The following is a 24,280-nucleotide window of genomic DNA, read 5'->3' as shown; positions in this document are numbered from 1 at the left end:
TTCTGTTTCTATCGACCCACTATGTGAGGTAATCAGAAGATCATTTCAGATCCTACCTTACACCCAAGAGACTGCAGCTAAGTGACGCTAGACACTACCAAGTGCAGGCTTCGGAGAATTTGTCATGTTGCACACCGCCAGCACTGCCCCCAAGGCAACGCAAGGGTGTCAGGGTTTACTTTAAAGGATGTGTAATATGCATGACAAGCTGTGTCTCGGCTTGAACGACTGAAACAAGCAGGTTTGCAGGAAGACATGAATAAAGAAAAATTTTTTGTTAAACAGGGTTTTGCATGGTCAATTTTAATTTCCCTATAGAACAAGTGCTACAGCAAAGAATATTTGCTGTTCACATGGACTTAAATATTTACTCATCCTTGATGAACAACCTCAGCAAGCACTAAAAAAATAGAAGAAAAAATTACTAAGAAATATTATTGCTGTAATTTTAGAGATTAAGAGATTCCGACTAGGAAGATTCAGACAGTCACGTGTGCTGGATAAACGGGATTAATCACCGTAATCTCGTGGAAATCACCTCACTTTTTGTTGGTTGAGGTTTGCATTGTCTCTCCCGTTAAACATTTCCTGGGACTGTGTACAATATACAGGCAAGGGCAGCCTCTGCTGGACAAAAAATAGGTTAATCAATTATGAAACATCTCAAAATTCACTATTCAAAAAACATTTCGTCATCCGAAATGCAACTAAGACATAGGTTAAAAAAAATATATATATATATATATATATATATATATATATATATATATATATATATATATATATATCGCGATACCACCTTAAATCGAAAACTTTAGGCGATACCACCTTAAATCGAAAACTTTTGCTTGTGACGTACAATGGGCATGATCACTGGGAGGAAACCGCCATGGGACGAGGAAGTGAGGAAGTGGAGAAGCGAGAGGGGTAAATAAAGTTCCAGGCTTTACCGCAGATATCACCATGTCAGGTTAGTAGAGATTATTAAAATCCCCTGTGTGTTTTCGAGTATGAAGTGCCTGTTGCTAGCTGCGCCGTAGTGGGGGCCTCCAGCGCACTGTTGTTGCTGTTATTAAACTTGACCTTAAATAGTCCGGGCTAGAACGAAGTCGTGTCATTGTCGAATTAAACACAGTCCATGTTTTTTTTTTTTTTTTCTACTTCTTTTGCAACTATGTAATTGCATCTACTTTGCTTAAGTGCTAGTAGGACTACTTTGCATGCACAGATCATTTGAAAATGTACTTTTATTTTTTATAGATTAGAGTAGCAATAGTTTTCAAAGTCATTGGGTAGGCGCTGTAGCTAGTTTAAAACGCGTGCTTTAAGACCAGTTGCATTGTTGTTGTACTATCAAAGCCTTTGGCCTTTCTCGTTAGTACGCTACAGAATATATTCAATTTGGACATGTAATTTTTCCCCAGTTATGTGCTACAGTACCATAGCAAAATACCGTGCACTGTTCATCACCGGAAACGCTGTCAATATGTAATGTTACATAACATTTCCATACAAGCACAGTATATCATATTTATTTATTTGTAGTATTAATATTTCTGCTCCGTATATTTTGAAACCAACATGCAGTATGCTGAGTTGTGTTGGTAATTATAAGTCACAGGGCGTTTTCTGTGGTCTGCAAAATAAACGTGTCATTACAGTTCTTCAGCCTGTGTGTGCGTGCTTTTAAACAAAACACACGGGGATACAGCGTGACTATCCAGTTATATTGCTTGCTTTATTTTTCAATTTTTAAAGTAAAGAACATAAGCAGAGAAGAAAAAACTACTGCAGATCTGTCAAGCATTATTTTCCTTAATGAGATAACATGCCTAAAATTGCTGAACCAGCAGTTGTCAGTGTTGAGCAGATTAGACCCAAATACAGCTCTAGTCTGTAGAATGTGAAATGCTTGCATGCTATTTTTATTAATCACTGATTACAGTGTTCCATGGAATACCTTTTTGGATACTTGAGTTCTAAAATTCATAAATTGTTTAACAAAAATAATAATAATTTCATTATATCTGTAAGCACTATAGATGTTGTTAATCAACATGCCTTGTGATTTTCAGACACTTACTGTGATCAGCTGGAGCAGGACACTTGGTTCTTAACCAATGACCACAGGCTGAGCGCGCAGCTGCTTGAAAAGCTTGTGCTTCAGCTGAACAGGATCTACCCCAATGTTTTAAGTGACAAAGAGGCACAGAAAGTAGGTAGCCCATCAGGCATTGCAGCGCTAATATCAAACAAACACGTTTCTTTTTAGGAAGCCTGAGTTTTTCCCACAGTTGGAAACTTCACTAAAAGTCTAATCTTCTTTTGAACAAAAAGCAACATTTAACGTCATCCCTTTTAAATCACAATAGCCCAAGATTGTAAAACTGAAAAGGATTTAGTACACCAAGAGGACAGTTTCCCCTCTTTGGAATGTGTTTGGAATTGTAAACACTTTGCAGAACAGGGGTAGATAAGCCATGGGCAGTCTTATTTGGTCTGTAGTCTGATTCACAGAGACCTTGCACTGGTTTGTGAAGGCAAGGGTGTGCTTTTTGGAAGTAAATAATAGTACTTATTTGCATAAGGAAAGTCTCTTAAACTGTTCATTGTTTGTAGTTCAGGGACGTGAAAGTACCAACAAAGACTAGGCTGGCAGACCTGTTGAGTACCTTAAAAGGGAAAGGAGAAGAGGCTTGTCACGAGTTTTACAGAGCTCTGCACATCCACACTGAGCAACTTTATATCAGCCTGCCCAGCAGAAAGAGCCAGAGAGGTAAGTCTTAACTAACAACTAACAAACTGGGCTAAGTTTTTATTTTTGCGTTTGTCTTACTAAATTGGATGTGCAGAGCATTCAGTTGTGGCTTTCATTCTTGTACCCTATTGACGGTGCCTGTGTAACGCACGATCATCATGCTCGAAGATGCAATTGTTAATGAGGTGAATGGCTCATGTGGTTTCAGTGTGTTTTGATCATGCACTATTTACATACTGTAGTGTGAAAAGGGTATTTGAGAAACACTTTTTGTTTAGTTACACCTGGCAGTGGCCACATTAATCTTTTCTCATTGTGTGACGCGTATTGTCAAAATGTGAGAAACGTGGATAAGCCTTCCATATGTACAGCTTGCCAACTCTTTTTATTATTAGTATGTAGATGTAGTTAATCTGTTTTTAAGACATAAAATTATTTGATATAGTTTTATGACTTTTGTCCTGTAAACAGTGACGTCTTTTAAAATGAATGCCTTTCTACATAGTGTCATAAGTTCTATCCATGAACGCTCCATTTTTAGGCATCCTCATTTGTAATGCGCTTTCAGCTCTGCAATTTGAAGTACCATCTAGCAGTAGCTATTAATGCTATGTTTAATAAGATCAAATAACTTAGCAACAGCACTTTAACATTGTGTAGTTGTGTGTTCTGCTTAGTGCAGCAGACCTAACCATATGCTGCTTTTGTTCCTAGACGCAACAGAACCCAATGGGACTAAAATTCAACCAGACCCCAGGGAGAGATTTGTGCTAAATGAAAGGGGTAAATCACGACATGTAACCTTCAAGTTTGAGATCAACATTTAAACTATCTCTTTCTGGTTTGTATTTATAAAGCTTGAGCAGGAGGACAGGTACATGAGACTTCAATGCTCATTTAATATCGCCCTATATTTCTAAGAAATACTGCAATAAACATTTTCTGTACTTCTTGGAATACTTAGACTGTGCAACATTGCATAATTGCAAGGGATTTGTCAGCCCATCAGCAATTTTAGGTCAAATTGGTGAACCGCATTGCATTGTTGACAATTTTCTGTACAGTTATCAACTTTTCAGACTGCTGGCAAGCATGCACTTCAGCACTGCAGCTCGGCAGTGGCCCTGGCAGAGCAACAAACCCATCTTGTTGGTTCATTACTTTTTTCTCCAGTCAAAAGGCCAGTTCTGATTTTTGCACTGGTTAGCGGTCCAGGGAAACTTACATCAGAATTCACCAAAGAACCCAGTGCCGGTGGTATTTTAGTGTGGTGTTGAATTGCACACTTCCTTTGGGTGTTCAGAACGAGATTACTGTCACTTGAAATCACAACCATTTCATCAAGCGCACCACCCATATTGTTCTCTGTGCCGCTGGCTTTTTTACCCGCAATGCTTTCCTTGATGAAAGTCTCTTCCAGCAGCATAATGGCTTTTTATCTTCCAGGTCCAGTGTTCTTCATCATCTGCTTTAGTGTTGTTGCTGGTCTGGCATTGTACTACTACAGCAATGAAGGTAATTGCCATCACTGCTTTATTTTTAGCCTTGTTTATATATTACAGTGCTCCCCATTTGCAAAGCTATTGTCCTGAGCCATAGTAACAAGGCTGTGCTATTCGAGCCTCAGCTGTGCTATTGGGAGCCTCAGCCAGGCCACTTTGTAACTGTTTCAGGGTCACTGTATGTAAAACATTGATGTTCTGTCTTGGATTTGAAGTTTTAACCTAAACATGGGAGAAAAAGCATTGCATACCTGACCTTTTTTTTTTTTTTTTAAATAAATGTTCTGCTTTATAAAGAAACACTAATACATGTTTTAACATTTACATTTTTTGGCTAACTTAGCAGTTTGATATATGTATGGATTGTTTTTATTTTATTTTGTCTTAAACGGTAATTGACAAAATCTTACCTGTTTTTGTAGAGGATAAAGCTATTGGAGATGCCAAGAAGATACTAGGATTTACATCAATTGGGCTCAGCAGACGAGTCAAGGCTATGTTAATATCCTACGCAGAGGTCCAGTCAAAGAACCAGTAATGCTAAAAAGCAGCCCCTTGCATTTGCCAACAACATTATGGAGTAAGCACAAGGCAAACCAGCATGCCATACCAAAGACTAGGTGAACTGTGTGTACAGCAGTAGGAAATGCATTGTTTTTAAGCATGTATGTAATTATATATGATTTAAATGATATGGGACAACATCCTAAGCCTTATAACATATATTTTTTTGTTACTGTAAGATTGAAAGATTGACACTAATGCTGGTAGGATGGTTTTGTCCTTACTTAGTTTTTTTTTCCGGGTACAGTGCCCTCCACTTAGCCCTTTGTTGAATAACTTGTTCATCAGGTTTTAACTGGGTAATAAACTCAAGCAACAAAGAACAATACGTCATACTGGACATTCAGTACGTATTGAAGTCTGTAAATATATACTGTAGTTGCCTTTAAGTTTATTAAGTCATGTTAATAAACTTTTTTGGCCACTAGAGGCAGACGTTTTCTTAGGTGAATACAGTACTTGGATTAACTGAATAAAAATATTTTGCCAAAATTCAGCCAAAGTAATTGATAATCAACTATCAGCAACCAGTAGCATAATACTCTAAATCTGTGTGCATCTCTTTCTAACATTTGGTATACTGTTTATGACTGTTGCCTTTTATTATTATTTGTATTCAAAGTATATTATTATTATTATTATTATTATTATTATTATTATTATTATTATTATTATTATTATTCTACAGAAGAAAAAGGTGCATGTTGTAAATAAAATAAAAAGCAGTTGTTTGTTGCTGTTTTTATATCCCAAGAACTCCTTCTAATTGTTTTGTCGCATTGTCAAAACTTTCACAAAGAAAACCCTTTAACAAAGACTGTAAATGCAGCTGTGCCTGTAAAATACGTGGTTAGTCTCTCTCTGTTATTGACGCATTATGAAATATTTTTGTTTGAGATGAAAGCATTTTTTTATGAGAGAGAGTGTTTTGAAGTAAGTTTTATCAGTTGTATATGTATATTATGTAACCTGGGCTGCCCCCTACAGTATAGAGAAGCCACTATTTAAGCTTGCTCATGCTGCTTCTTGTTATGTGTTTCTTTACCCAAGACGACTTACAGAGACTAGGATGTGTGAACTATGCATCAGCTGCAGAGTCACTTAAAACAACGTCTCGCCCGAAAGACAAGGAGGTTAAGTGACTTGTTCAGGGTCACACGGTGAGAGAGCTGGGATTTGAACCGGGGACCTCCTGGTTACAAGCCCTTTTCTTTAATCACTGTTATAATAAGAAGATAGAAATGGCCTTTGCAGTTGCATAATCTAATATGTATAACTGATGGAAAGATAGCACAGCAAATGTTTAAGAATCACCAGAAAGAGTGGAAACTAAAGTCTTTAAATATGACCTGCATACAGTATTTCTGAAGAGGATTCGTTGTCTTTTATACCAGAGACATCGGCCATTAGATACTGAAAATGAGTGGTGCTATTAATGTAATGATGTACATAACTGAATATTTTTGTAACGGTATTTTCACTTTCCTATTCGATCCTTGAAATATTCTTCATTCTGCACAGCAGCTTTGTGTGTATCTATGACTACAGGTGGTTTTTCTTTGTTTATATGACATTTGTATATAGGTTTTAACAGGAATAGATTAATTGAACTCTCTTGTATTCATGTCTATAAGATATCCAGGACATCAGATATCTATATCGAAGTCATATGTTGTTATATATATATATATATATATATATATATATATATATATATATATATATATATATATTATATACTATATATATATATATATTAGACTTAATCTGTTAAGCTGAACTGATTGGATGGTATTTATTACAACAAAGGTTATTTGTATTCATATAATTAAATGTAACCCTAATCCATGGCATTTATAAAAGTGTGTCCTATTTTATCATACTCGTAATTAAAAAAAAAAAATCAGAAGCTTTACATTTTATTATACTGTACAGTTTCGCTCTCTTTTTTTGGGAACATTCAAAATGTGACATTGTGTCCATCTCGCCGTCTGTCCATCTGTGAACACGATGGACAAAACACCATAAACTTATTGAGGAAGATGCTGTTCCCTTTTATTGAGAAAGATGTTGTTCCCTTTTATTGAGAAAGATGCTGTTCCCTTTTATTGAAGATGCTGTTCCCTTTTATTGAGGATGCTGTTCCCTTTTATTGAGGATGCTGTTCCCTTTTATTGAGAAAGATGCTGTTCCCTTTTATTGAAGATGCTGTTCCCTTTTATTGAGAAAGATGCTGTTCCCTTTTATTGAGAAAGATGCTGTTCCCTTTTATTGAAGAAGATGCTGTTCCCTTTTATTTCTAGTATTGCTAGGCGGGGATGAGACTGGCGGAGTGCGTGAATGTTTCATTATATGTGTTCTTTGTTAAAAAGATGGAGATCACTTCATATTCTAGGAGTGGAGGCCATTTAGAATTCAACCCGCAGTTAAACCTCCTCCACTATATCCCTTCACAGAAAAACACTTGATCACAATGCAGCACTTCAGTACCGAAGCCTTGCTATTGCACTGTAGGTGCTGCATACAGATTTTCATGGTAAGATCCATTAATCACCTCTCACAGGCTTGGACACCCTTTCCTGTCGTCTTTTTTTTCCAGTGTTGAAATTCCATAAAAAGAACTTACTCTTGGTTAGCCAGTTGTGATTCTCTTTGCTCAATCTCCTCAATGATGCTGCTGCCCAACCCCTACAGCTACGCTAAACCCCAGTGGAACTGGATTAAAAACACAGCTAAGTTTAACAGGATACAGTCTAAAGATAATGTGGTCGCATATTATAGCCATGATGAGCATCTGCTGAAGGGACTGGAAAGCAGTTTGGAGGGGCACGCCTCTAGTGTAATGTGATGCTGTACGTTCACTATTACATGAAGCGTGGGGGAATGTGTTGCTTGGTGTCATCTCTGTGGAGCAGCTAGCCCCTGTGTTGTTGCTATTGTATTTTTAATTCATGTTGCTTTAACCTTGGATATGTTGAGGTGGATTAGCTGCAGGGTCTTCATAACAAGAGCAGCACCCAGTCCTGATCAATAGCAAACTGGAGGGCTGCCAGAGAATGAGTTCAGCTGTGTCTCCGGGTTGTTCAGTGGTTTGTTAAATCACACATTTACAGCACTGGATTCTTTTTTTTTTTCCTGTATGAAAGGACTATACTTTCTTTTTTCTCCGAAAGAAAAAAAATATAGAATATTATTTATATATATATATATATATATATATATATATATATATATATATATATATATACACACACACACACACCTTGTTTAATAAACAAAATGTGATTCATTAATAACAAAAAGTGCATTGTTGCTAATTGACTGTGGGCCAACCTTTTAATATAAATGTAAATGAGGCAAAAATAAAGCATTTTTAGCCAAGTCACGTGACATATTTAATTATTAGTGTAGAATAACAGAAGGCGTTATACTACTGTTAATACTATACTAAGCTCTGTGTTGGGCGTGTCTTATTGTATCCTCTCTTGCAGTGTGGGTGAGAGGACCACAAAGTGAAGCTGATTTGTTCTGCCTGCTGAATACAGTAGGGAATTCTCTTTTTGTTTATGATTGCATATACAGTAATGTATGGACATCTCTGTGCAGAGATTGATGCACATAATTTCCTCTGCTACGTCACTTGTGACTCAGCCTGTAGCCATTAAAATCGTACACACAAATATCCAGACAGAAAGCCAGTCTAAGCTTAAGATGATTAATACTTAAAACCACAAAGGGATTTTGTAAACAAGGGATAGAACTGTTTTTTTCCTGAATGAATAAACAGAAGGGTGTCTATTTTACGCTGAAAAACGGCAGCACACTGGGTAAGCGAGGGCCAGAAGCAGCTTTTCATGAACTGTACATTGGTATACATTACAAAGCTAGGGTGTGCAGAAAAAACGTATAAATGTTATTGCTAGATTCTCCACTTAGAATGTTTTACCTGTCTTCTTAATTCAAATTGGATTTAAGCTAATCACAAAGCAACACCCGCTGATCAAAGCAAGTAGTTGCTGTATCAGATTGAATTTTAACTTTGCACAGTGCAGAAATATGGCATTGTGGTTTCTTGAAACAAGTCACATTTTCTGCACACATTTTCAAGATGCATTTAATTAAATTTTTTTGTTGTACATTTTTGCACTTTGCATTTTGTTTTGATTGTTCTAATAAGGGGGTTATTTTCAGCATTGTTGTATTCCTGAATAACTTCAAAGATTAAAGACAGTTGAATAAAAATTGCACTGAGGTTACATGCTGTTAAGGGAAGTCCCTCTTCTTAAATCGTGAATACATGTGCGGACCATATTCATGCCTTTCTCTGCATTATACCGAGTAACAGAGTCAACATGCTTACATCACTGCTATTGTAGGAATGGAATCTGAAAGACTGATGCACACAGGCATTCTGACATCTTATTGTCTGTAGTAGATACTGGTGACACTAAGTACAAATCAATATAAATATTTTATAATCTCACACTACCAATATATGTGGTATTTTTAAGTTTAAAAAAAATATGCAGACATTTAATTAAACAAAACATTATCATACCTGGTATTTTACTTCAAAAAAAAAAAAAAAAAACATTTAAACAACACCAGCATTTTTGTCTGTCACCTTTTAAAATTAACTGAATAGACCCTATTATAATAAAGATTTCAATACACAAATAAAATCTACTTTACATAAACAGAACATGTATTATCACTGTGACACATAATACTGTTTACTAACACATCTGATCAAATTAAATTAACTTGGATTAAAAAAAAATTAATGCCCATGCTTCAGTTGACCAACCTCTTACTTGGTTTTGTACTCTTTACTGGTTTTGTACCCCCCCCCCCCCCCCCCCCCCAAAGAAAATCTAAATTGTACAAAATTAACAATTACAGTGATATTGCTATTCACTTTGTGTACAGATCTACAGTATTAGCAAGGGAAAGCAAGGGATTGCTTAAAAAAAAAAGGTGTAGGAAATACAAAACAATTAGTATAAAAAGCTTTATTAAGGCATGTGCATTATTTTGTAAAAAACTGATTATATGAAGCAGCAGTTTAACGGTCGAGACCCTAGAGGGAGCCCTTGTTCCAAAACAACCCCCCCAGGACTACCTCTGTAAACTCACAACAGAAACTGAAATGTTGTCACCATGATCTGGGCTCCTGATGGAACGAAATGATAAAACAGCCATTGATGAAGGTCTATTTGATGAAGCTGAAATTGATGCTGATGAATCCTATAAAGTTCCTAATAAAAAATCCATTCCCCCACTAAACACCCAGTTTAGATTAGGATACTGGATCACCTCAGCACAGTGCCAGTAAGTGCTTTGTTTGGATAATGCTGTAGACCCCACTACCTATGCATTGCAGTCAGACTTTATACTACTAATAACACCTTTAGCGTTTTAAGAAAATACTGTTTGGTTTTCTACATGCCTTTTTTTTTCCAATTTGAATGAAGACTATACAAATGATCTATAAAATTACTCCTATAAAATACTGACCTAAAAAAAAAAAAAAAAAAAAAAGATGTGGATGAGGAGGGAGGGGTAGCAGAGGCTCTTTCCAGACACTTTACAAAATTAACGATATAGAATAATCACACTAAATCACATTACAGCAATTAAAAATGTATTACAATATGTCTTCCCCTGATATGGTAAAAACAGGGTTTTGTGAAACAATTACTTTACAAAGCATGTTGCTGTAACTTGGTGGATTTCAATGGGGTCTAAAAGTCCAAAGACCCTGTAAAGGAGGCTTTTGGGTTGAAAAAAAGGCAGTGCTGTGTTCCGTGTTCCGTTTCCTTCGTAACCCAAACCTCTTCGCAGAGCCTGTTGTGCTGTAGTCTCTGTAGACCATGGTTGCTGAATGAAGAGGTCAGGGAGTGCTGGAATATATTTAAAAGGGAGTGAACTGAGGAATCCATCAGTAGTGAGTTTTTTTCCTTGAATCGCAGCACTGCTTCAGAGAGCTACTGTTTGTAGCTGAATCAAAGTGCAATTAATGAACAAAGACTTTCATTGCTAAGCTTATTGCCTGTTGTACCCCCTTGTTGAACAGGAATCCTATTTGACTATAAATGAAGAAAACACTTAAAGTCCAGTTTTTTTCCCCTTTTTTCCCCATTATACATGAGAATTAATAAAGTGAACTGTCCCCACAAGAGGGACAGACTGAAATCATCGCAAGTACTAAATACCAAAGCAAACAACAACAGTGATAAAGATCTGTGGTGCCTGTCATTTCATGCAGGGTTAGTGTTAAATAACTGCCACAGTTGCTGGGTCACTGCATGGGCAGACTAAAATTGTAGATCACTTATATACCTGTTTAAGGTCAGTCTAATATATGAGCCAAAACCCCATGATAATACTTCCAATAAGAGCTGCAAAACGCACTGAATGCTCTCAGATTTCCTATTAGCTCTGGGGTCTGTCCTGTACAGAAGAGACCAAACTACACACGGAGCAGTGTCAGCACCCTGCACTCTCCGTGGATAGATTGTCTGTGTGGGTTGTAGAGTGCAGTGCGGGTATGTGGGGTCGCCTGTTCCAGTATCATGCTTTTTCCACGGTAAACCTTCAAACAGTAGCTAACAGATCAAATCAGTGCTCTGAAAACCAATTTGTGAAAATACAGGATTAAAAAAAAACAAAAAAAAACACACCAACGTGACATAGTGTTTCACAAAAGTAAAATACAAACAAACAGTCCAGTGTGATTTTGAAACTGTACCTTTGAAAATGACCAGCAGGTTCGCGGTTTCCAGTCTATTGCTTCAGGTTTTTTAGGTCAGGTTTCTGAACTCCAAACGCTGTGATGAAGATATTCACAACCACAATAATAAATACCAGGCCGGTCGCAATATTATTGAGAAGGTTCAGTCGGGGTTGCCTATTTTCATCATTCAGGTCGTACTTTACTGTAGAATATAAAAAATGGCAGTATTACACAGTGGCTTGTTTAGGGTTTAGCTGTGTTATATAAAGGCTGCAGATCCATCAGTACACACCAAGCTGTTTTTATTTCAATCAGACAGTGGTTACTCTGAATGTAAAGTTAGCCTTTGCACTCCTGGACTTTGTTCCAACCCTGTTCTAAATTGTTTAACTGAACCAAGTAAACCTGCATCCAGACCCTGAAGTAGTTAATGATCTCATTTTACCTGTTAAACCTGGAGTGGAATAATGGCCCAGGACCAGGATTGGGCACCCCTCATCTAAACAGTTTATAAACTTGATTTTTCAGTTTCTAAGCTTGAGTTAATAAGTGGCTCTGTACATCACACAAACCCCAGCTGGATTAATAGACTGCTTGTATCCCCGCTCTGAAGTACCTGCTAACAGAATAAGCTTGCAAAAAGTAGACCACAGTCTCATGCAGTTCACAACACAGTTTTACTATTAAATAGTGAATGCCAATATGCTGTGATTTTCGCCGCATAGCAGTCTGCGTCAGCAACAGCAAACAACAATCCCAAGATTAAAAATTCCATATATTCCTTATGCTTGGCCTAGCCTGAGGGGATGGAAATGTAGGCCATTCAAGACATGCTTGGCTGTACAGACAGCTGAGGTGAAGCAGCAGTTGGGGATTTCATATGCAGCTCGGACTCATGGCTCACATAAATTTACTCTTGACAATCCAGGAGGAAGAAATAATGCTAATGGAAAAATACTCTGTGGAAAACAACACAGTAATCACCTGACACATTTCACACTGTTTTTACAAGCAGTGCAAAGGGCTTACCCATTAACAGTATTGTTAGCCACTGCTATTGGCGACTTGCCCAATAGTGTCAGAAATGAAAGAATAACATTTTCCAATCACTTGCTGGGTGCAATGCCCTTCCCTGCTGACTGTAGCTCATGTTGGGCTGCATGTTTTAGATTGCTCCATTTTCTCTGTGCTTGAGCGTCCTTTTCAGAGGAAATATATCACAATGTCATTCACCTGTCCCGTGGTTGAACCAGGATGCCACAAGCTGTGCTAAGGGGAGTTCTAAATGGAAAGGGACTCTATATATCTAGCCAAGCAAGCCTGGGAGACTCTAAGGGCTGCAGCCAACATGTGAAGACTGCAGTGTTGTACTGTTTCCACTGTTTACCCATGCTTTATGTCGTGTTTTACCAGGCTTTGCTATACTTCTCTGTCCTTTACCATGCACTATACTTTAGCAATGCTTTACAACTATGCTTATACCGTATATCCTGATAAAATGAAGAGATCTGAAGTTGTTTGCTCTGTAAATGGAAAACAAACCCACACTCAGTTTGGAATATGGCATCCGTAACTGAATGCACTGAAAAGTGTCTTTGCTCTCCAGCCACTCACCGATGAATATTAGAAGCACCCCGACAATGACCTGCAGTACGAGGGATATGCTGATGAGGACCACGATCGGAACGTAGAAGCTGAAGGAGGGCCCCTGCTCCACCACGGCTTTCAGCTGGGAGGCATTGGCCATGAGCAGCGCAATGTCCAGCATGCTCTCTGCAACACTCTTCTTGTTGGCGTAGTGATTCATGTTGATCGGAGCATTTCTCCTGCTGCTGCGATAGGCAGAGGACTGCAACAGTGAGGGAGGAAGAGAGCAAGAAAGGAAGGAAATCAGCCTAACTACAGTCTGGCATAAATATCAGAACATTCACTACAGCACAATGCAAGGGTTCATTTTTAGTAGGCTGCAAAACACATATGTGTACAAATATAAGGGGTGTGACAACATGGCTCACACTCACGTCACTGCAGTGTTATGGTTGATTTAAACTGAAGCTCACCTGATACTTTTTTTGAATTGGCCAGGGTATTACCAGCACTCAATCATGCTTATAATTCTAATAATAGGGTCGGACAAAACCTGAATAGGCCACCTCTGTTTAAAGCTAAGATCGTACTGATGTAATCAGGATTTAAATGCAACAAGATGATAATTCTTGATTTTGCATGACAGTAAACATATGAATAATATATTAAAAAATAAACAAAGAGCGATGAAATACTGGAGCATTCATCTGCCACAAATAAATGTGCTTTTTATAAGAAAAAAAAAATCAGTCATTAAAATCAGATTGTATTTCATTCTTTTTAAGTCATGTGTAAAAACATAGTGAACACAGTATATCACATAGTTAAGCGCCATGCAGTGAACCAGACTGCTGATGGAAGAATCAGTTTCACAGGGTCCAGCAGAGGGCAGATTTCCACACACGCTTGGGTCACAGCTGCAGCAGTGCTCTCACACTAACTAAAGGAAACATTTGCTCTATTTGCAGTTTGTTATGCTTGACCTTAATACTGCTCCACCCTAGGCCTTGAGTGTTGTTTACATTCCACTCTTTGTTTGCTCATAATGCACTGAATTACAAAGACAAAGTCATTCAAACTACTTAATATGTGTATAAAAGACAATGCCAAACAAAAGCAGGATAAGTATTTATAAACATGCACGTCCTTCACTTGTAAATTGATAAAAGAGTCTTCTAAGACAGAGGTTTGTGAGGCAAGGTGGAGCAGTGGACAACTGTAGCCCACACAAAACCAGAACCCATTTGGCATACAGAAGCTCGTGGGATTCCATTTGCCACTGGGATAAAGTCTGAAGTGATCTGAAATCCAACTGCTTCATTTCCATCAGCAACAGATTAGGATTTAAACTGGGACATTGTCCGCCCCAGTTAGTATTGTGAAACATACAATATAGGTGATCTCTAGTTGCAGACTGGATTGTAGATTGTAGACTACAGTTGGCACCAGCTGCAGCCTCAGTTTAATATTAAAACGGTTTACAGGCTGGTTTCACAGTGCAGATTGGAATGTTGCTGTATTTCACCGTGTGTTTGGTCAGGAGAGAATCAGGGCCAAATAGCAGAGGGGTTCTTTCAAGTCACTAATGAAGTGTGCTGGCAAAGCTTTTGTTGGAAAGCTGCTCTCAAAGAAAATTGTATCGCCTTTATCTAGCAGCACCCTGCAACGGCTTGCTGACTGAAAGCCACTGTGGTGTAGGAAGATAGCTCAGTGACTCAGCACTGCCACTGTGCTCCGGTTTCATAGAGAACAAAATATAATTTCTTTGGTCCTCGCTGGGAATTCTGAAGGGAGCCTAGTGAACTCAGAGAGACATCTGTATGGCTGGGTGTTGTCCTCCAGAGGCCAGTAGCTCGCTGACATCCGCTCTCGAGTTTCTCTGTGTAAAAGAGGAAGCTAGCTTGGTGGTGGGATCAGAGGATGCCCACTGAACCTTCAGTTCTCCTGAGCTGGGTGGGGAGTCACAGCGGTGAGGGGAAAAGCCTTAACTGGGCGTGCTAAATTGCAAGATTCATACAATACGGATAGGTATTTGAGGCAGCCAATAAATGTTTGTGGATTCCAGATGTGTGGAACTTTCAGGCTGGTTGTCTGACAAGGCAGTTTTGTGCACAGGCTTATGCAGCAAAAAACTGACAGGGAACTGCACTAAAAAGAGTATAAATATAATAACAATAAAAAAAAAAAAGGAAATCAAAATAAAACTACTTTCTCACCCAAGATACGGTATATATCCACGGATGCAGGCAAAGCCAGCTTTTTATTCATCATTACCAGAATGTTTAAGCTCAACAGCTAGGCACTGCAATAGAAACTAGCTGCAATTGCAAGGCAATACAGAAGCTCAGTGTGTGTGTTGTTCAGCTCGGTTTGGATTTTCAAGTTATTTTAAGTCTAGAATTTTAGGTAGATGTTGACTAAGTCTGTCACAGCTATAAAATCTTAATGCGATTGGATTGATGTGCTTGCTAATAGGAAACGCTGTAGTCGGGTTTATTACTGTGTGTTAATTAAGCACCTTGTTAACCTGGAAACAGAGTGAGAAAATGAGCTATTATTATAGTTGATAAAAAAAAAAAAGTTTTATACTTGGACAGTTATCAGCATGTTTATTACTGCAGGTCCATTTCTTCAAGTAAAACAATTTTAATGTGTGTCCTCTTTGATAACATGCTAAACCCAAACATTTCTAGTTTAATTTTACATTGGAAGTGAAGTTTTGTAAACGTGCATTTAAAACTCTGACAAAGGCTGATAGGACATGACTCACAATCGGCACTCGGCTCGGGCTGCATGTTATTTATTTTAGTTTAACAATGCAAAAATTTTATTTCCATCCTCTAGCCTTTGAAAATAAATTCTTTACATGCAAATTTCTGCTGTGCTGGACAATATGAAAGCAAACTCATTAATACAAGACCAAAGGCTGTATTAGCAAAGCAATTTCCTCTATTTTGCTTTACACTGTTTATCTCAGGGGTTTAGTGCTTTAATGCTTTGTTTGTCATTCAACCCTTCAGCATGAATTATACAAATTCCACTATGCAAAATCACCACAATAGACAGGAAAACTCATGTGACTGAAAGAACAATACTTATTAAAGCTTAGACAAGATAATGCTACCTTATACATATTTTGACATGACATATTTGGCTTTTGGCCATCAGTTTGCTGATAGTGGAGAGGCTGACTGTAGGGAAGCCATGGGCCAGGGGGCTCCCCCTATATTTCATGTTTCCTGTTTCGTTTATATATTTTCAAGTCATTTTTGAATACTATAAATAACCTAATTGCAGGCATCTTGCCATGGGGCTTTCGATATATAACAGGACATGTCTTATAATTTTTGGCATGGGTGAAAAGATAAATCAGTCAGGGGGCTATCTTGCCAAAATTACTGTAGTGCTCACTCATTTTATGCCTCTGTTGGGCTGGGAACAACCGTGCTAATGATGTGTACAGAGCAGGCAGTGACTGCCTATTTATAGACACCAGTTTCACTTCTAGATTCCCAATTTAAAAGGCGATGCAATAATGTGCTTTTTTGAAATCCTCTTTACTCTCATGCCAGCTTACTGTCATTAAACAAAGCAAACAGTAGTCTGGTATACTTTTGGTGTGTAATTGCAGTTTTTAGGGAAGATAGTTACAATGGCTCCTGCAATGTAAATCTGTTCAAATGTATTAACAACCTGAGGGTCAGTGCTGTTCTTGGTAAAACACAAAAGCTTGTCAATGAGTCTAAACCCTGATCAAACGAAAGGTGTCCATCTTTAATTGTATTTCAGAAAGCATTTAACCTGGAGGGGAGCTGTGTTAAATATTTCAATTGAGTTGCTGTATTTCATCAGTTTGAGTCACAGCAGACAGAGCAGGCTGCAAGGGGGTTTGATGGACAGTGTTCCCAGTAAATTAGCATCTGAACAGGCCCTGTGTAACAGGCAGACGGGGTGAGATCATGGGATTTTCTCACTGCCTACATGACTCCACCACACATCTGCAGCAGGATAATCCTCCTCAAAACTCATTAACTGACTCAGGGAGACCAGGATTCTGATGGAGTAGCTCCAAACAACAAGGATGCAGTGTGACCCCCTCCTCCTGCTCCAAATATTAAAACACACAGCACTTGTACGGTATCTTCCAAACTCACATCTGATCAGCAATGTTAACAATTGTCATAATAATAATAATAATAATAATAATAATAATAATAATCCAGAGTTCAGCTTCTGAACTTGTCATTTCACTATTTTTTTCAGTTGATGTTGTTGAATAGTTTTGTGAACACTCATTTTAAATATGATAAGGATTTAATGATGTTTATACCTCTCGAACTGCATGTCTACAATGTGGGGATGTAAGAGATACTGAACCACAAAGAGCCAGTGTGATGTTTCTTGCTGTACCGCCACTAGAGTGTTGCAGCGGGGCAGGTTAATGGGTACACTTACGCTTCTGACTTTACAAAGTGACTGAGGAGCCAAAGTGCCAGCCTACTAAAAAAAAAAAAAAAAAAAAAAGAAGAAAAAAAGCTTCAACTTTTCCCTGTTTAGGAAAAAAAAATATGTGCTTTCCTTTCAGCCCACTAGAAAAGAATTATTGCAGAAGTGGTGATTTTATGAAATTGCACCATAATGTATTTTGCTTCATGGTGACCTCAGATGCCTATCGTAAGCATGCTGACAGTGCGATTTATTAGTGAAATCCTGCAGTGGTTTAACTGCACATCGCCTGTCAAGAATTTCGGATACAGTGTGTATTTGTGTGTGTGTGTGTGTGTGTGTGTGTGTGTGTATATATATATACACAGACAGATATAGACACTCTACTGTAGTTAGGTAGACAGTTACAACAGACTGGCAGGTACATTAGATAGAGAAGATAGAAACTGTTTTACACAAATAAAATGTTATTATCCCATACAAACATTAGCCTGTTTATAGGACTACAAACAGCAGCACAAGATTAAGTCATTTCTACAAAAAGAAAGCTATTTAAAAGCTCTATTGACCTTTCCTTACAAATACTAACAACCGCTAACAGGCTTCTTTTGGTGACAGCTTTTGCATACTGTAGCATATTGGTCTGCTATTCTGCAGTGGTTCCTAATTGAGTTATGGCTCTCTGCACCATCTGCATGACAATCTCTCTCCATACTCCCAGCCCTTGTGGACGCACTGTTCTGACTGTTACACTGGGCACTGTGCAGTACTATAACTGCAGAGACAGTAAAAAGAAACAGCACCCTCCACTCGACCCTAATTTTAAATCTGCAAAACAACAAGGCTAGTTTAGAGGTAACCTCCTTGAAATTAACCTTCAGTATCAATTGCAGAAAATATATCCAGTCTAGTAAACAGTCACCTGACACTGCTTAAGAACCATGACATCATGCTGACACCAATTAGATCCCTTTCCCAGTGCACTTAACCTTTTCAATTAGATCCCTTTCCCAGTGCACTTAACCTTTTCAATTAGACCCCTTTCCCAGTGCACTTAACCTTTTCAAGAGCTGCAGCCTAAGCACTGACTGATGAATCAGGCAGCAAAGGGAAAGATACCATGGTAAATGTGTATTAATTTTGAAGTTTACCCACGTTTTTTCCTTGCCAGTACTAGGCATTCACCAGCTTTATGCTCTGATTCTCCTTGTTGGTGTTTAACCAGGCTTTCCTCTTACAGTACGGTACCCTTGCCAAGCTTTGCTACAATGTTAATACTGTATTGGAGCTCCACTGCTATTTTATTCTTATTTTCTGCAGTAAATGAACTTCTGAAGTCTCTACAGGTACAGTAAAGAGAGACTTTTGTATTGTAAGCTTTCACTCATCAAGGTTCTAACTGCAGAAATCAATACAGCAATACTTCGTATTTATTTGTTGAAATGACTGGATGTCATTTCTGCTCCTACGGTAGATAACAATGGGGCTTGTGCTTGAAATGCCAGTTGGTTGTGTACACAAAATCCAACATTATCATTTGAAAGACTACCAGCAACAATCCTCCATTGCCAATGCTGTTAAAGTGACTGACACTGATACACATCATTAGAAGGTCATAAATAAATTAATTTGCATAGAAATGAATAGGTGTGGATACTGTTACTGTATTAAACCTCTCCAGGTCTGTAGGTTCTGTATGACTGAGTCAGAATGTAATATGCTGTTTCTACACACGTCTGGGTTATTCTGTAACCAACAGGCCCTCTTCTTGTATTGCAAAGTTCAACTGGACGAGAGGAATGCATTTGCACATATTTTACAGAGTTTTAGTGGGAAACTACAGTAGGTCAGTCCTTGAACAGGCATTATCTCTATAACACACGGTATGGACGGCTTTGTTGAGAGGAGTAAAAAGTGATAAACATCACAAAATGAATAAATAACTGATTCACAACTAACTTCCATTAGATGTTTCTATTTTTACTGTTGTGTTTGTCAACCTGGGCAACCAATAATGCAAAGCATACTTTACCAAAACATTGGACAGTCCCTATTTCTATTGCATTTGCGATCAGCTAGCAGCTGTAATTCAGCACTCTGCGGACATGTTACTTTTTCTATAGCAGAGTCTCCTCTTGAGTTATCGTTTAATTAAGAATCCTTTTTTTTGGTTGATCTTAGTACTGCCAAAATTGGAGCATTCTACTTTGAAGAGAATAATGTTAAGTCTCTGTGCTAAAACCTCATCAACAGACTGTGCCCCTAGTACAATGCAGTCCTTTCTCCTAATACCGTGCAAATTATACATATGAAAAATCAGATTTTCACAACATGAAATGCATACAACTAGTACACAAGTAAGTATGGTATTCTTGCATTCCATCATTTTTTATATTTTCTTTTTCAGTTAAAAAAAAAAACAACTTTCCTTTAATGTATTTTATTTAGTTGGTTCCTTAAAATCCCCCATGTTAGCCATATGTCTAACACATGGTTCCTCAATTTAGGGGAATGCTATACTAAGGGACAGCCTTTTTTTAACCTTTAAAGAGACTAGACTGTATACTAAAATGAGTTTTCAAACTTATTTTTTTAAAAGTCTGTTCATAAATTCATCTATCTTCTATGTTCTGCTTAAGAATCTTGCATTCATTTCTCATTAAATTCCTTTGTTTCAAGCACTGAAATCCATGTTCAACATAAGCCCAAAACTTCACTCCTAGTGGACTGGCTTTGTGTTAATGCAGAATGCCCGCCAACAGGTCTATTGTTCTCACTGACGTCAACAGACAGTTAATGGAACACCACATGAATCAAATTATACCACACCTGCTTTTGTATTAATGCATTGTACTCGTGTATTTAAATTAATTTCTGGTAAAGATGACCTAACAAAAGCAGCTATTACTGTATGTTCCAAAATTCAGATTTATACCGAAACGTATCCAACAGCAACACATTCGATAGGCCAATTGAACTTCTACTAAAAGTTTACAAAGGTAGATTTGCACTGTAATCTTGCAGTGTTCCCATGCCTTCCCTGTGGTTATACTATGCATTTACCATACCTACAGTATCTGTGCTTTAAAATGCTTACCTATGCATTGCCATGCTTTCACTATGCTGCATCACACTGCTGTCCTTTTACAATGGTAAACCTTTAAAAAAGGGTGTACATGACAAACTATACCAGTATTTTGGTTTTAGACCTAAAGAACAGCTTAATACAGTGCTTAGCAAGGCTTCTGATCTCAGAGGTTGAAGAACTGAAAATATACGCTATTTGACTTGTCCATGTGAACATAAATCTACAAACCAGGAACCTAACTAATGCCTTGTACATTTACAAAACGATACAGCTCTGTGCACGAACCCTAACGATGGACATTGAGACAACGATAACCAGAATCGAAATGGAATGCAAGAATTTATAGTAACGTCTGTAAAAGTGAGATGTTCCAGTAGCAGGTGACAGCTCGGTGCTGGACAAAACTGTCCATCGTTAAACATCTGATCCAATTATGCACCAACAAAGTAGTGCCATCAGGACGATCACATGTTTTGTTCTTCTGAAGCTTGATCAAGCCCTGCACTTGATCAAGTGGGTCTTTTTTTTGTTTTGTTTTTCTCACAAGTGCAGTAAAAAGTACTGCAGGATATAAAATGTATATAATTGTGTGTTACTGCATACACTATGAGCTATGGTTCGACATTTAGACATTTGATAAATATTGTTGAACAATAATTATTTTTTCTTTTAAAAATGCACTGTGCTCTGATGACATACTCATGCTGTTCTTTGGTAGGGGCGGTATTTGCAGGTCACATGACACAGTAAGGGACTTTTGGGGAACTTCATACGGAAGCCGCAACTTCCCCGAGGCTAGACAATGGCTTGTTACCTATTCATAAGAAAACGACCACTGTATGTCACACACCAATAAAACAATTCACTATTTTGAGTATTTGTTCCATAATATATATATATATATATCTATATATATATATTCTACATTAATTTATACTTTAATTAATTTAGTGAGAGGTGATGGTGGCAGGTTTCCTGAGTTTAATTCTAATACCCCTAAACCTTTTTTTTTTTTTTTTTTTTTTTTTTTGGCATTTTGCATTTTCAGTCATGTAAATTACCATATCCGTGGAAAGGGGCAAATATGTAAATACAAATAAATTCCGGACACCTGTGTTAGCTTTACTGTATTGCCCAAAGCATACCTTTTAAGCACAACCCATGTTAAATTTATATTGTAATAAACAAGTTTAATGTCTACATGTATCACACAACAGGAAATATTAATAATAGCACTTCTGGGAAACCAGATACAGTATTATAATCTGACAAAGGTGTTTTGGTTACTATGGCAACTCTGAACACCAGAAGCTAGTAAATAAATAAGTAAATGCATACATACATACATACATACTGTTTTCTAGAAAAAACAAAACAAAAAAATAATAAAATAAAAAAAAAAAAATAAAAATAATAATAATAATAATAATAATAGAGATTGTTTACTGGTAAAATGATAGTGAATACGAGTTTACCATTGAAAGATAAGTACACCAGCCACCGGCATCTAGATGCCGCATACTTTCATTTCATTAAAAAGCTATCTGGTGAATTCTGGTTCGTGAATGCAACAATATATCTTAAAAGTACACCAACAATTCAAATACATTCGACCTGAAATATAAACTACAATGTAAACAAATAGGCATTGTTATGTTTTAACAAAGGTTCAGAATTCTGCATTCCGTTCAATTAACATGGCTCTTAAATGTAGGTTTAAATATGTAACGGGTTAACTGATGCTACTTACCTCGCTGTCTGCAGAACCCGGGCCAGCGACGCCGTTCAATTCGATGTTTTCAGTATCCATTCTATACAGAACTTAGTGAAGAAAGTGTGTTTTATGAATGTCGCTTTCAAACGACTTGCGTGTTCTCTACGTACTACGGTATAGAAACACAAAGTTTGGCGTCTTCCGTTTGGGGGCGTTAAACCTGGGCTGGACAATGCAGCTCATACTACGCCATCCGAAAGAAAGAAAGCGGGTTGTGTGTAGCCTACTACCAGTTCCAGGTTTCAACACGTGATGTAGCCAAGGGCATGCACAATAATCAACACGCCGCTTTGTTAATTTTAGTTTGTTTTTAAAACGTTGTGGCCCGTTTCAGTCTTATACTGTAGTTTCTCATTCAACAGAAAGCAAGACAGACTGGACACTGCATTTTTAAGGTGTCTTCGGCAAACCCGTTTATAAACAGTGCCATCTGGCGGTGAAGTGAGTTAAAACAGAGACTTGTATTGGAAATAAAACGTTGTGTTTCAGCAGGATAATTAATCAAGGCGCGCAATCCCTCGAATTTTTCAAGGCATGTGGCTGCTGTTTTTCTGTTCCCCTCCTAGTGGTTAATCTCACTTATCACAGCGGCAGGTTAATAGCCTTTCTGTTTAGCGTGACTGAATTTCTGTAACCATTGCAACATTGCACTATTTAGACTGTATCATATTGATATTGCTATAACTATCTAGCAGTTTTAAAACAGAAATTTTCAAAACTGTATTGTACGGGTTCCACTCAGTTTTTCCTATAAAATGTTACCAGTAGCAAAAACCCCATTTGGTGCTTGGTTTGCTTCCGTGGTCTACAGGAGAGTTGACAGAGGTTATGTGTGACCTCCTCCTGCTGCTACTGCAGACTGTTATTCACAGTAAGAGGGAGGCTTCAAGGAGGAAGGAACAAGTGTGAAACAAGACATACTGCACAGTGCATAAACTGAAGTGTCGTGGAAGACATATCTCGACTGGAATGTGATACAGTCTCGACTGGAATGCGATACAGGTACCATATCGACTTTCAAAAATATTTAGTGTGGTGACAATATCCTCAGTATGCACCTGCAAAGCAGACAAAGATGTTATAGCAGTTAAATTACTCAGATTATAGAGAGGGTCCTAATACAAGCCTTTATTTACTGAGGTACATTTAAAATGTTACTATGATATGCACCCATCTACTCGACCAACATTTACAATGTTAATTACTTATTATTATCTAACAATAGGATTTGCGACTGTATTTTCTTGTGCGAGTGTCAGTGTTTATCATATAGTATGTGTAAAACTCTTCCAGTCCCATTTCCATATTTGTGTTATATATATATAATATATTATAATATTATATATATCTATATATATAATATATATATATATCTCATATAGTCAATTGTGTTATAATAATTGTTAAATAAGCTGTTCTCAATTATCTCTCAAAATAATTAAATAAACCAGAATGACAACCTCTGGGCTGTAAGAGAAGCTGCAAAATACGGGTGGAAACAGCTTACAGATGTAAAAGATTAAATGTATGATGCCCAATATTTCTTCTCTCTACTTACCTATTTTGTAGTTTGTTTGTTTTTTGCAGATTTACACAGTGCCCTGTATTATTGTTTATTATGATTTGCCTGTTGATATTTGCACCATTCTTATTATAAATAAAGGCATTAAAAACAAGCAATGGAAAAACTAAATAAAAGTGTACAGGTACCAGTGTGCAATTTGGAATGACAGGGAAGAACAAAGAATAATTACTTAAAATCATTTTAAGATGCTGATTTATACAAACAAACAAAAAACAAACAAACAAACAAAAAAACAGGTTA

The 24,280-nt window shown here is 37.5% G+C and overlaps 2 protein-coding genes across 3 annotated transcripts; one reads left to right on the top strand and one right to left on the bottom strand.

Moving 5' to 3' along the window:
• The first annotated feature begins 869 nt into the window (after nt 1–869).
• card19 (caspase recruitment domain family, member 19) lies at nt 870–4,981 on the top strand. Of its 2 annotated transcripts, XM_041274923.1 has the most exons (6): nt 870–970; nt 2,076–2,215; nt 2,620–2,776; nt 3,473–3,541; nt 4,205–4,273; nt 4,683–4,981. In XM_041274923.1, exons 1-6 carry the CDS (start codon nt 964–966, stop codon nt 4,796–4,798), a joined length of 558 nt encoding a protein of 185 aa, XP_041130857.1. In that variant the 5' UTR covers nt 870–963; the 3' UTR covers nt 4,799–4,981. The 2 variants fall into 2 exon arrangements, with proteins under 2 accessions (XP_041130857.1, XP_041130858.1); XM_041274924.1 differs by lacking the exon at nt 3,473–3,541.
• Nucleotides 4,982–9,695: 4,714 nt separating this feature from the next.
• On the bottom strand, nt 9,696–22,901 carry LOC121328444 (ninjurin-1-like). Its single transcript, XM_041273104.1, has 4 exons — nt 22,432–22,901; nt 13,175–13,409; nt 11,576–11,762; nt 9,696–10,727 (listed from the first exon to the last, which is right to left on the bottom strand). The coding sequence occupies exons 1-3, from the start codon at nt 22,489–22,491 to the stop codon at nt 11,611–11,613; spliced, it is 447 nt and encodes a 148-aa protein (XP_041129038.1). The 5' UTR covers nt 22,492–22,901; the 3' UTR covers nt 9,696–10,727; nt 11,576–11,610.
• Between the last annotated feature and the right edge of the window lie 1,379 nt (nt 22,902–24,280).

The sequence above is a fragment of the Polyodon spathula genome, chromosome 16, assembly GCF_017654505.1.
Source record: "Polyodon spathula isolate WHYD16114869_AA chromosome 16, ASM1765450v1, whole genome shotgun sequence".
In the NCBI taxonomy this organism is placed as follows: Eukaryota; Metazoa; Chordata; class Actinopteri; order Acipenseriformes; family Polyodontidae; genus Polyodon; species Polyodon spathula.
This window is presented reverse-complemented; position numbering and strand designations above follow the sequence as displayed.

Bases quoted from the DNA above. Each gene is read 5' to 3' on its own strand.
- card19 (XM_041274923.1), top strand. The intron at 2,777-3,472 runs GTAAGTCTTAAC...TTTTGTTCCTAG, and splicing joins CAGCAGAAAGAGCCAGAGAG to ACGCAACAGAACCCAATGGG. The intron at 3,542-4,204 runs GTAAATCACGAC...TTTATCTTCCAG, and splicing joins ATTTGTGCTAAATGAAAGGG to GTCCAGTGTTCTTCATCATC.
- LOC121328444 (XM_041273104.1), bottom strand. From the start codon at position 22,491: ATGGATACTGAAAACATCGAATTGAACGGCGTCGCTGGCCCGGGTTCT. The intron at 13,410-22,431 runs GTAAGTAGCATC...TCACTGTTGCAG, and splicing joins CGGGTTCTGCAGACAGCGAG to TCCTCTGCCTATCGCAGCAG. The intron at 11,763-13,174 runs GTGAGTGGCTGG...TATATTCTACAG, and splicing joins GGTGCTTCTAATATTCATCG to TAAAGTACGACCTGAATGAT.